The 14,149-nt window shown below is 35.1% G+C and overlaps 1 protein-coding gene across 4 annotated transcripts in view; it reads left to right on the forward strand.

Moving 5' to 3' along the window:
* LOC118195384 (peripheral plasma membrane protein CASK-like) overlaps positions 1-14,149 on the forward strand; it is a 312,734-nt gene that overhangs the window by 278,203 nt on the left and 20,382 nt on the right. For all 4 annotated transcript variants that reach the window (XM_085824783.1, XM_085824782.1, XM_085824780.1 and 1 more), the window contains 2 exons: positions 762-937; positions 4,865-4,987. In XM_085824783.1, coding sequence (XP_085680909.1) covers positions 762-937; positions 4,865-4,987 — 299 coding nt within the window. The remainder of the gene's footprint in view (positions 1-761; positions 938-4,864; positions 4,988-14,149) is intronic.

Genomic DNA, 14,149 nt, shown 5'->3' on the forward strand with positions numbered 1-14,149 from the left:
AACGCAATCGGCAACATTAACTGAATTAGATAACTTTAGCTTAGCGTATAACTCCGTTACAATTTAAACGCGCATGCGCACAAACATATTCGCAGCCTTAAGGGTCTTACGCGCTCTCGTAAACGCCTGTGCGCATGCGTGAACGCGACGCATGCGCAGAAAGTTTGTAGCTTTGAGGTGCGGATTATAGATCATTCCGGATTATGGGTGTCCGAATTAACGACTTTTGACTGTATTTCCTTTTATTTGATACAGTTTTAGTTTTGGGAAATTCTTTTATTTTTTAATTTTATTCATTTAACTAAATAAAAATTTTCTCCCTTCAATGCATTATAATTTTGTTTATAGTTGTACTTTTTTTATTTTGATGTAGAAATTTAAGTAAACTTTCTGTGCCTGAAATCTTTTTTTTTTTTTTTTTTTTTTTTTTTTTTGTGCATGTGAATATTTATTTTGTATTTCCTGTTTTAGCAAGTGTGAATAACATTAAAATGACTTATTACATACATTTCTTTCCCCAGTATAAATCTTTGAATTAGTATTCTGATAAATGTAAAATTTCATATGATTTCCATTCAACTTTCTGCTCATCCACACTATCAAGTGTTTCTGCATTCATAATTACTGATCTTAAAAAGAATTTGTTATCTAAGTAAGGTGTCACAACTCCCTGGAAATGGGAGCATTTTCAGATTTTTTAATAATTCATTTATTTTACCTGTTTTTTTTTTTTTTTTTTTTTTTTTTACTTACTTACTTAGGTAGAATAGGTACTTCTCATTTTATGGCTCCTGAAATAGTTTTAAGAAGGCCTTATGGAAAGCCAGCTGATGTTTGGAGCTGTGGCGTTCTTCTATATGTTTTACTAACGGGTACATTGCCATTTTTAGGAACTAAAGAATGGTTATATGAATCGATATGCAGTGGGCAAGTTAATGTGAGTTTCTTCTATTTGTCTTGCTATATCAATTATGATAAAAATATCTTCAGCCTAATTAATTTTTAAAATCACAAAATCTTAATTTGAATGTTTAATATCTAATAATTTCATTTATAATATGCATTTCATAACTATCAGCTCTCTGTTTTTCATCACATCTCCTGGTCATCTTGTAGATCACCCAATCTCTTGGTTTTTAATTTTTAGCCTTTAGGAATAAATTTGCTGAAAAATGGAATATTTATTGAATTCATAAAACTAAACTAAAACTTTCATTTTATTAAATAGTCATTATAATAATTCAATAAAATTTTTTAAATTAATAAAACTTAAATTCTGTAAATTTCATTCCTTTATTCCTAGTAGTTTTCAATGTAATTCTTTTTATTAACTTTTATATGATCTGAATTGTTCTAATCTACTGTAGACATTTGCAGACCTGTATATGAAATTTGAGTGAATGCTTAATCAGTAAATATTTGTATTTTATTTCATTTCATGCCAATCTATGGCACATTACTAAGTTTATCCACACAATAGCATGAACATTAAATATTTATTTTCATCATGTTCGAAGACACATTAGTAAACTAAAGCTTTACTTTCCTCAATATAAAAATACAAGAAAATTTAAAAGGAAATTAGCCAAAGAACACAAAGTTTAGAATCTAATTTAATATCACTCTTTTTTACTTTAGGAGTCAAATTATTATTAAATAACCTGATTCATGCATTATAAAGCAGATTTCGGTCATTTTTGATTGTTTTCTGAAATGCTACCTCTGTACAGCACAAAAATTCTCAGTTTTTTTTTTTTTTTTTTTATATATTTCATGGTGAGTAGCTGTGGCATTTGTTTGTAAGAATTTTATAAAATTTCATGAGATATTTAATTCCTCATCTGCAATTTTTTTTTCAAAGATGCAAATTACTTAACAGGTTAAGTGTTATGAAACAACTTTATAAATATTAGTTACAAATGGCTTGTTTATAGTTGTTAATTTGAGAAGTTTTATTGTACCATAAGGCAAATATTACGGACGTAGTGATTCTCACTTATTATTTCCTATTAACATACAATCTTAGTAAACTTTCTAAAGCTCTGCTCATTTGTCAATAAATATTGCTATAAAATATTGTCATTTCTGATGTTAGGTAAAATATTGTTTAATTCACCTTTTGGGTTCGAGGCCTGAAAGGTAATAAAAGTAAGTTCCAACAGAGCTGATAAATTGAATTCATAGTTCTGTGACAATACCCCACATGTTCTGAAGCAGTTCTGAGCATTCACTACTCCATCTAGGGCAAAGTGCACTTTGTCTAACCACAAAGTGTTCGAAGGCCATACATTGTCAATGTCTGGTCTCACCAATAAACAGGAAGCAAAATCAGTGCTGAGTCAACCCAAGTGATGGAAATGAAGGGATGAAAGGCTGAGTCGACCTTGCCCAGCTTGAGTCTTGAGGGTACAACTTTTGCATCATGTGAATCTTGTATGAATACAACTTTAAAATGGATCACAGAACCTTTCACACTATAGATCAAGGGATTGACAAATCCGCTACACTGTTTGAGCGCTTGAAGGATCCAATACATTGTTCAGGTTGTTTTATCAACCAGACTAACTTCTTCCACAGTTACATTTGAAATCATTTTCCATTCTCCTGCTGGTAACACAACTCCCCAGTCTCTACAAATTTAATAACCTTTTTCAAACAATTCTTCGGCCCACCAGCGGCCGAGCGGTAAAGTCGCTGAACACTGGTAGTTCGGTCCGAGGTTCGAATCCCGCGAACGGGCTAGCTGCATGGATGTTTTCGTGGTTTTCCCCATGTGTAACGTGTATACGAGCCAGTTTCCCTTAGAAAGTCCTCCATGAAGGCATCCCTCCCTTTAGGCAGATAGCCCTAGCGAGCTTTGCCATAATTAAATACACACACCTCAAACAATTCTTCAATACTGGCCCTTTTCATGAGCCTTTTAAGCATCGATATTCTTACAGTGCTGCTAAACTCAAACTGCAGTTCCATTAAAACAGCTTGACCAATATTGCTCGGTATTTATTTTCTAAAGTATGGTGAAAATTGATATTACAGCACTGACTGTTAGCACTTTAAAGAGTTTCTGATTTATAAAAATCATTTTTACATTGCATGAAAAGCCCCATCTTAGTGAAAGTTTAAACTATTATTTTTTATTGCAGTTTTCTTCCCCCCCCACAGTTTAGTTTACATAATATATATTTAAAAAGAAAAGCTAAACTCAGTGGTTTAACAGCCCTAATGGGCCAAGGCCTGCAGTGCCCGAAATCTGCTTTCTTGACCGTGGGCCCAGGGGTGCATAAGCATATGCCCTGAACAAGTGGTCAGCTTGTCGCAGGATCCCCAGTGTTTAGTCCCCAAGCGAACTTAGTACAGTCAAAAGTCGTTAATTCGGACACCCATAATCCGGAATGATCTATAATAAGGACCTCAAAGCTCAAAACTTTCTGCGCATGCACCGCGTTGGCACATGCGTTTTACGCGTGCGCGTAAGACCTTGAATACTCCGCATATGCATGTGCGCAAGTGCAGAATACATTTTCGCCTGCGCGTTTAATGTATAACGGATGGTGTAAGCTAAAATTATCTAATTATCTATTTCAGTTAATGTTAATGATTGCGTTGTTCTTTAATCTTCGAATTGGATCCCGCTTATTATTTTTTGCAGACTGTAAGAGCAATTTTATAAAAGTAAACTTAAACTTTCGATTATCTCAAATAGAATTTCCGATGCTGGAACTTCCAAGAGATCTACAAAACGAAAGTATGTTTCGATGTCCAACAAACAAAAAGTGGAATTGCTGCAAAAAATGGATAAAGACATGAAGAATGTGACAGAGAGGTTAGTGAAAATGAAAAAATTTCGATTGACAAGTTAGTCGGTATTCTCGGCACAGCAATTAACGGGACTTGAACAGCGGAACTTTGTAACTGAACAAGAAATTATGTCTGTTTATAGAATTAAAGAGAAAGTATTATCACATAAAACGAAGCAACTTAAACAACTTACATTGAAATAAATGTTTAATAAAGTAAAGAAATAAATATTAAGCTTTTTTTTTTTGTAAATTTTGATACCCTTTAGATCATAATTGTTCTTTATTTTATAAATTATGGTTTCATATTTTTAATTTTAGAATTTCTGCATGCCATCTTACGAGATTTAAACTGATGATCTATAATCCGGAAAAATCGATAATCCGGAATTGCCGAAGTCCCGACGAGTCCGGATTAACGACTTTTGACTGTACTCATTTTATCAACCCAAGTGATGGAAATCAAGGGATGAAAGGCTGAGTCGACCTTGCCCAGGCTGGGAATGGAACCTCGGACCTGTGGTGCTGCTTTGCGTTGCTCTGGCCACTGTGCCACCGGGCCTCATATATATTAAAAGGTTCAATGAAATACATCACCAGAACTTTCTGTTCATAGGTCTGAGCAGGGTTACTTAAATTATACAGTCCTGTACTTTTCATTGTGAACTATAATTTATAGTTTTATTTTCTGTATTAAAATCATATTTGGGTTATTTTTATTGCATTCTTTCTTTATTCTTGCATTAAATTCAAGAACACATTGAATAGCTTACCCTTTATTTATAAAGTCAATTATGCTTAATATTTTGATTGAAATAAATCTTTATAATATTATATAATAATTACAATTTTTAATGAATTGAAACTGTTAGAAATAAATATTTTTCGTTTTATTTGTTGAATATGTAAATAATAGATATAAGAACTGTTTCAGTGAATGCATAATAGAAGGATGCAATTTTAAGAGATAGTTTTATGAGATTATCAGTTAATTTCATTAGCTCTTTTTTTGATTTATTTCTTTAAACGCTGCTTGTTTTTAAGTGTATTTTATATTATTATTACAGATGACTGGAAGGTCATGGGATGTAATTAGTAGCCATGCGAAAGATTTATTAAGTAAAATGTTAGCTCTTAATCCTAAGGATCGCATAACAGTAGATGAAGCTCTGAATCATCCATGGATTAAGGTATTTGTTTCATTTAGTTCAACCACATACAAAATAAGTTTAAATTTGGGATTAAAAAATTCGCTAAGGTGAAATAAAATTTGTAAATAGCTTTACTTAAAACACGATGTTAAAAATTTTAAATTATTTTTAAGCTAAGCTGTATTATGTCATAAATATCACATTAGTAATTAAGTATTTTTTCAACTTGGTATTTTGTGAATTTTCACTTGCATAGCAGAAAAACTCTAAAAAAATTCCATTATTTAAATTCCATTGTTTGTTCATTTAACACTTTTAAAGTTTTGTTGGTGTTGTAGCGATTTTAGCTGTAGCAATTTTTATTGGTAGCGTGATTGAAAATAAGGTAAGTGTTAAATTTCACAAATTGAATTTTAAGGTAAGTTCAACTGCTTATCATAACAAAGTAGTTTGCTTAGCAAAGTAGTCCTTTTCCAAAAGGAAACGATAATCACTTGAGTTCAAACAGAGGTAGCGGAGAAAAAGTCCGGCTACGCTTCCTTGAGGGTTTCTTTTTCCGCTCTTGACAGAGCTTAGTGGTGACTCGGGATGAGCCGTAAAATACACAAGAGAGAAAGGGGCTCTCTAAAGCTTACTAGCGACTCGGGAAGAGCCGTAAAATACAAGAGAAAGGCTCTCTCTTCTCTACGCAACGACTGCGTATCCTTCAGACTAAAAAAACTCTCTAATTATTTTCACTCACTGTTTTTATGTCCAGGTTTTCTGGGCGTGTCTTGTGCGTCTGCTGCAGTGATTCGCTAAACGTCTTTTTCGGAGCATCTCTCCATTGGTCAACAGGCGCTGATTGTTCTCAGATACTGTCTTGACAGCCTGAGAAACTGAAATTTTCCGTGGGAAAATTCAGAACGTCTTTTTGGGAGGTCTATCTAAATTATTTCGAGAAACAGGCAGTTGGCGACAGTCTGTCGCATACACACAATGGACACTCCACAACCCATGAGAACTTGTATGAAAGTTTTCTCCTTTCGTAAAAACAATATGCTTTCCGCACTTTGTTGGGGGTCACGTTCGACCTCAAGAATTCGTAAGTGTCATCAGGGTGGTCATCTGGCGCCCATTTGAAGTCTCCTTTTCCCAGACTTCGTGGGAGCCCGTGGGAAAATAGCTGACGACGTTACAGCTATAGATTCCTTCCCCCTTCGGAAGAACTTTTCTCGAGTTGAAACGAAGAGGAAAGTTCTCCTCATCATTGCACTAACTTAAAAAATGACACGAAATAAACTGTTCTCTCGATAACACTTTCAAATACACCTTTACAGGAACACAGCTACATTGATTAATAACAGTACTAGTAATGTCACTATTGAAAAGTTCACATATAAGTCAATAAGGCATTAACTTTAGAGGCGAGAATTAATGGAATATTTAAAATCAGAATCACACACATATATATATACATACACATCACAAATATTCTTAACAAAGGGACAAAATAACTGATGATATATTCTTATATTACACTTTTACTGTATACAAAATACTTATTCAGATAAGAAACTGGCATGATCACCTCTTATACACTCTATGTTTCGCCCGATTCGAAACGACTCAGCCCATCAGCATTTTTATTCAATTTGCCTGGGCGGTAAACTACCTCAAAGTTATAAGGTTGCAACTGTACTATAAAGCTAAGGAACACAATAAATCCTAAGTAATTCTAAAAGGATCAACACTCAATATACAAATACAAAGTACTACAATAAACAAAACAAACAAAAAATTATTGTACTCAAAACAAGTTGTCGGCTCCTATTGGTACCTAATTCAGATAAAATCTCAATTTATTTGGTGCGTTTTCGCACCTATGAGCTTTCATTATGTCTGTGGGTTTCCCACTTACGGCTAAATATTTTGTGTTTCTATCTTGAAAACTACTTTGCCAGTGATCTGTTCGATTTCGATGTTCAGTTTCAGATTTCCGAACAGCACATCGTGAATGGAAATGCTCTGGGGGTCTTCCTGCACTTCTTTCTTTCTGAGTTTTTTCTTCCGGGATTCCAGACAAAAATTCGTCCTGACGGACCAGCGTTTTTTTCTTAGAAATGTTTCGCTTTCTTCGTAAATCTAAAGAAGTCCATGCACTTCGTGGGTTAATGACCTGCGAGTCATAACAGCATTGATTTTATGGGGCTGCATTTTATTCTGTTCTATCAATCGGGCTGTTCGATTTCCCAGCAGATAATATTCTTGATTCAGGTCGGAGCTAATCACTGCGGCTTTAGTAATGACTTTCCCAAAGTCCTCTCCCTCTAATTCAATTCGAGCCAAGGGTAAACACCAGGGATGTAAATTTAGCGGCTGCTTAACCCACACTGTCTCTCCTAGAAGCATCTGATGTGTTACTTGGTCCAATCCGATCAGATCGATAGTGGAGCCAGTATCTCGGAGTACAGGCATTTCTCGATTATTTACTCTCGCTATACTCATATAGGGAGCTAGCCATGTATCTGGAGATCCTGAAATGCCTAGTTTGTTTACAACTTCAGCGGCCTCTTGTCTTTTTAACCGAGGACACTGAGGTCGGAGATGACTATCTGAATTACATTCATAACATCTAGGTATTCTCCGTTGTTCGAAAACACTTGACTTCCATTTCTCCGCAGTTTTTTCTTTCGAAACATTATCCTGGCGACGTACTCGATCTGAAAATTCTCCTTTTTTCCTTTCGTTAATATTTGAATCCTGTTCGGTATTTTTAGTAAAACCTGTTGGTTTTTTTACGGACTTTCGTACTGCTTCATATTCATCTAATTTCTTCACTAGTTCGGCAGAAGATATTATACTCGGCCACTCATCCACGAAGTGTTCGCGAATTTCGCTGTTTACTCGACGTTTAATTTGATCCGTCAGCATTAAGTCTTTTAGCGCATCGAAATCTCGTACGTCTACTCCGTTTAACCATTCATCTAGATAGTTTTTTAACTCAAAAGCAAAGTCTTTATATAAACTACCCGCACGACGCTGGTGTTGAACAAATTTGACGCGGAACGCCTCTGGGTTCAACTTAAACCGCTGCAAAAGAATTTTCTTTACGTAGGAGTAATTATCTAGCTCCTGTTCCGGCTCTCATAGAATAATAGAAACAATGTCCATTGGCAATAGAGCCATCAAATGCGACACCCAGTCTCCTTCCTCTACCTTCGCTTTGCGAGCTTGACGCTCAAACATCGCTAAGTAAAGCGAAATATCCGATGATTCGGGATTATATCTCTGCACTAAATTTTGCAAATCTCTCATAGATCTCAGAATATTATTTTGAGAATTTTCTCTGCCATTATTGGCGTTTGTCAACCTTAGACGTTCTAATTCAAATTCTCTCTCCTTTTCCCTTTCAAGTTTACGCTCTTCGGCTTCTTCGCATCTATGTTGTTCGATTTGCGCTTCGATAATCGACTTTAGTGTTGCCTCGACGAATTTTTCGTCATACTGAGGGCTCTGTACAATGAGGTTTTTAAGATCTTGTATTTTTGCATTTGGGGGAACTTCTAGACCTAATTCTACAGACAGATTTATGAGGTCTTGCTTTCTACCCTTGCCAAGATATGACATTTTGCCAGTGACAAAATTTTAAAATGATACAATAAAATAAACTAAAGGTACCAGTTTGTCTACTCTGAAAGTTTCACACTATCCAGAAATACTACAGTAAAACAACATAGCAATGCAATTTATGGTATGTATGACATAAAATACGTACCATTAGCAACATAGGAAAAAAAAATTAAAGTAAATTAAGCATTTCTTAAATAATCTGTTGCAGCTTAACACATAACCATACTTAATGCAGTATATAAAAAAAAATTGCTAAATACTTATTGGCAAAAGAATATTAGTCACAAAGAGCAATACTTATTGACTCAATTTACAACTGATGCGTGCTTTCTAAAGGTTGAAAATACTATTATAAAATTCTCTACTCATCAAAAACAAAACATTTACGAGTAACCATTTAAACATATAATTTCGATACACAAAAAACAAACTCCATTAAAATGCCTCTTTAAAAAGATAATGCCATATCAACTTACCCATTGCAGACAAAAAAAATAACAGCTCTTCTTTCCTTTCTTTTCTATTTGCACACGCGATTCAATGACCGAAGAAGGAAACCAATTGAACAATAGTCGACTGGGCGATTCTTCTTTCACTAAACACCAAAAGCACTTTCACTGCACAGAGGGTGGTAAACACAAAACGCGAATTCACAACACTTCACTCTTGTCTGGACTTCTTGTGTCTTGTCTTTACACCCGAGGGAGAATTTTACTTCACACTCTTTCCCAGGTACTTCCGGAACTAGTCTTTGTAGTAGTTGATTCTTCACGAACGCTTCTCATTGATGATCCCTTTTCAGCTGCTGGTTAAATTCTCCAATCTTTACTGCGAAAGAATTCTTTTCCAATGCTAGAATCGGCTGATTCTGAATGAAGATAAGAACCGGGACGGTTCTCCAAAACGATCACGTCTTTGTTTGTCTATTGGGTTTTTACGATCCCACCGCTGCCACCAATTAACACATACCTTCTAGCTGTAGCGATTTTAGCTGTAGCAATTTTTATTGGTAGCGTGATTGAAAATAAGGTAAGTGTTAAATTTCACAAATTGAATTTTAAGGTAAGTTCAACTGCTTATCATAACAAAGTAGTTTGCTTAGCAAAGTAGTCCTTTTCCAAAAGGAAACGATAATCACTTGAGTTCAAACAGAGGTAGCGGAGAAAAAGTCCGGCTACGCTTCCTTGAGGGTTTCTTTTTCCGCTCTTGACAGAGCTTAGTAGTGACTCGGGACGAGCCGTAAAATACACAAGAGAGAAAGGGGCTCTCTAAAGCTTACTAGCGACTCGGGAAGAGCCGTAAAATACAAGAGAAAGGCTCTCTCTTCTCTACGCAACGACTGCGTATCCTTCAGACTAAAAAAACTCTCTAATTATTTTCACTCACTGTTTTTATGTCCAGGTTTTCTGGGCGTGTCTTGTGCGTCTGCTGCAGTGATTCGCTAAACGTCTTTTTCGGAGCATCTCTCCATTGGTCAACAGGCGCTGATTGTTCTCAGATACTGTCTTGACAGCCTGAGAAACTGAAATTTTCCGTGGGAAAATTCAGAACGTCTTTTTGGGAGGTCTATCTAAATTATTTCGAGAAACAGGCAGTTGGCGACAGTCTGTCGCATACACACAATGGACACTCCACAACCCGTGAGAACTTGTATGAAAGTTTTCTCCTTTCGTAAAAACAATATGCTTTCCGCACTTTGTTGGGGGTCACGTTCGACCTCAAGAATTCGTAAGTGTCATCAGGCGCCCTTTTGAAGTCTCCTTTTCCCAGACTTCGTGGGAGCCCGTGGGAAAATAGCTGACGATGTTACAGTGTACAAAACTGAGTGTTAAATTTATATATGCATACTGTTATCAGTGTAACTCTACATATTTAATATTTGTCACTTTGTAATTCTGAGTCTGGTAATTGGAGAGTATATTGTTATGATTTTGAATTCAATGAAAATATTTTCTTCATCTTCGTAGTTAAGTGTCTTAAAATACAAACCTTGTAATTATTCATGTTACAAAGAATGAAAAGAGTGATGTATCAATACATTGTACATTATTGGAGTGTTGAGCATTAGGAATATTGATTTATAGCTGAGTTTTGAAATCGGTATCCAACATCTGGCATCTGTCGGATATCTACTGTTATTTGAGTGAGTTATAATTATTGAGCTCATTACACTTTGATGGAAAAATTAAAATTTTTTCAAAAACAGTATAGAAGACTATTTATGACTGCTTACTGTGACTTTCATAAAAGTAAAAGTGAGTTATTTTTCGAAGATAAAATTTAGAAAATGAAAGTGATTGAAGAGAAGGCGAAATTGATAGTAATGTGCAAGTTTAATACATCTGAAGAGAAGGAGAAAGACATTGAAGGAGCAATCGATGCATTAGACAGCTGTATTGACGAGTGGAGAGTTTTAGAGAATAAATTAAATGATGTTATTAATGAAAAAAGTCAACATTCTGCAGCATCTACTGTTCCCTGAGCTGCAAGTACTGCACCTAATAATTAATTACATTACTCTAAAATTAATTTACCCTATTTGATGGAAATATTATAAACTGGAAGTCTTTGGGGGAATGATTTCAGAAAATTAATAAAGACTCGAACCTTGATAATCGTGATAAATATGCATATTTAGCTCAAGCTATGAAGAAAGCTTCATCTGCTGATGAGTTAATTAAAGGTTTTCTCCCTGGCAGTGAAAATTATGAAAAGCCGATGAAGCAGGATTTGCTCATCAAAGTTTACGATCAAGATCTATTATCCATCATGTTGTTAAAAAAGTCACAAAAATTTCACATCGAAAACTGTATGATCAGTTGGAAACAAAACTAAGGCATTTAGAGACCTTCGAAGTTACCAAAGATAAATATGCTGCAATGCTATACTCTCTTGTTGAGTCAGTTTTTTCGGATGAAATTCTAAAAGCATCAATGGTTTAGGATGCCCATTGATGAGCGAAGGAAGAGTCCTTTGAAGAAATGCTCTCTTTGATTAAGATAATGCCTACTAATGATCTAAATTGCCTTCTTGACTTTTTCAAGATGAAATGGAAGGGGAGGAGAGAATTTTGATAGCCACCCAAAATTTTGACCAGTGCAAAAGGACAAGCTATTTTAATAACTGTCAAGAGAGTATTGAAAGGAAATTTTAACCCAGAATGTTATCATCAGCTGAACTTTGGGCATTGAATCTAAATAATAAGAAATTCTGAATATTTTGTTCTGAGGACCATAAATTATTATTCTAAATTAACTTTACAAGAAAAGCAAAGTGCTGTTAAAAAAGCCCATTGTTGTTTTCTGTGTTTAAGAAATGGATATTGGGGGGGGAAACATGCTGATCGAAAATGAATTGTGTGTGTGGGGGGAAAAACATTTATTTTTGTGCTGAATTTTGTCACAAAAATATAGTTCCTCTATGGTTCACAAAACCAATGAATTGTGTGGACCTGTGGTACAGCATAATGAAGCTCCGACCAACTTGCCTAAATCTTCTAATGTTTTTTTGCAGACCTTAACAATGTTAGTAAGGAGAAGCCATATTAAGCATAGAGCTCGAGCAGTAATAGATTTTGGCTCTTAGCGATCATGTATTCTCAAAACAATGGTGGAAGAAATGAAATACCATTCCAAATGGAAAAAGTATCTACAGCATGCCTTGTTTGGTGGCTCCAATACATCGACCTGCCAGCCTGATGTGTTCATTATATACTTATCAAGCTTAACGGAGGACTATAGTTGCCATTTTGAAGCATTTGGACAAGCAGCGATTTGTGACACAATATTAGTTAACAAGTGAGGACCACATTTTAAAGAATTTGGACATTATGGTATTAATTTACCAGAAGATTTAGATGGTCCGATTGAAGTTTTCATTGGAGCAGATATTGCGGGAATGTTCACCACAGGAATCCATCTGCAACTAAAGAGTGGACTTACTGCAACTAAAGAGTGGACTTACTGAAATTGAAACAAAGTTTGGTTGGGCAGTCATTGGTCGCACAAATAATGAGAGTTCAGGTTTAATCATTGCTTCAATGCTCACAACTAGTACTTTTATTTCAAAATTGTGGTCTTTAGACTCTCTGGTATCACTGATCCATCTGAAAAGAAAACAGATTGAATTACAAGAAGCAGTGGAACAACATTTCTTGCACACAGTTAAGATAGAAAATGATAGTTTTTTATTGAACTTACCTTGGATTGAAGGTCATCTCCTGCTTCTGGTAACTTTGAGCTTTCTGAGAAAAGACTACACAAAGTTGTAAAGAGTCTTGAAACACAAGGAATATTTGAATCATACAGAAAGGGTCTGCAGAGTGGTTGGAGCAAAATATTATAAAAGTGCTGAAAGATGAACTACAACTTCCTGCACATTATTTACCTCACCACTCAGTTTTGAAGAAGAATAGCACAACTAAAATCCGACCCGTTTTTGATGCTTCGTCAGAAGGAAAAAGTACACTTAGTGATAGTTTAGAACATGGAGTTAATTTGATTGAATTAATACCAAATATTTTGTATCATTTCTGGTTGGAAAAAATTGGTGTTATAGCCAATATTCACAAAGACTTTCTTTAAATTTGTATTTCACCTTCTGATAAAGACTATTTGTGGTTTTTTGTGGATTGGAGAAAATGGCCAACTGAAGCACTTTTGACATCACTGTGTAGTGTCTGGTGTGTCATGTAGCCCTTTATTGCTTAGAATTGTGATTCCACATCATTTGCAAAGTGTTTCAGACCGCAAAGATGTGAAATATCCAGAGAATGTGTTAAAATTATTAATGGAAAGTTTCTATGTGGATAACTATGTAACAAGTGCACAGAGCGAACAAGAATTAAAGCTTTTCATTAAAGTTGCAACCAATGTTATGGCTAAACAGAAATTTGACTTAAACGGCCAGGAATGTACAAATTTCGCTAATGAAATCACTCCCATTACAAATATGTTGGGGATACAGTGCTGTAAGTATGCAGATACGTAGGGTATCAATAAGACTAGTTTGAGGAAGCTTTGTGTAGAAAAGGTTATAAAGAAAATTATACTTTCTGCTGCTCATCAAATCTTCAATCCCATTGGTATGACTTGCCCAATTGCATTGTTCCCAAGACTATTATTGCAGAGAACTATTGAGATGAAGTTGAATTGAGAGGAAGAGGTTGACTCTAAAATTAACGCAGAATATCTGAAGTGGATGAGAAGTATTCTTTTTTGAGAAAAGGTGCACATGCCTCAATATTTGAAAATTGGTGATGACAATAAAAAATATTCTTACATTTGATGCAAGCATGTATGCCTATGTAGCAGTAGAGATTTTCTGAATTGAAAAGTGAATGTGTTAAAGTACAATTGTTAAGTGCAAAATACAGAGTTTCTCCAACCGGGAAGAAAAAAACAAGTGTTGTTAGAATAGGGTTATTAGCAGCCGCAATTTCTTTCTGCATTGCCTGTACAATTATGTGTGAGATTCCACATGGAGGAGAAGTTTACTTTAGGACGGACTCCACTACTATACTCACTTGAAAAGAGAAGAAGCATGGGGAACCTTTATTCAAAATTGAACATCTGAAAGACTCTGAAAGAA

This window comes from Stegodyphus dumicola, chromosome 10, assembly GCF_044657685.1.
Source record: "Stegodyphus dumicola isolate Sdum_Otavi_A_Nest chromosome 10, ASM4465768v1".
NCBI classification, from domain to species: domain Eukaryota; kingdom Metazoa; phylum Arthropoda; class Arachnida; order Araneae; family Eresidae; genus Stegodyphus; species Stegodyphus dumicola.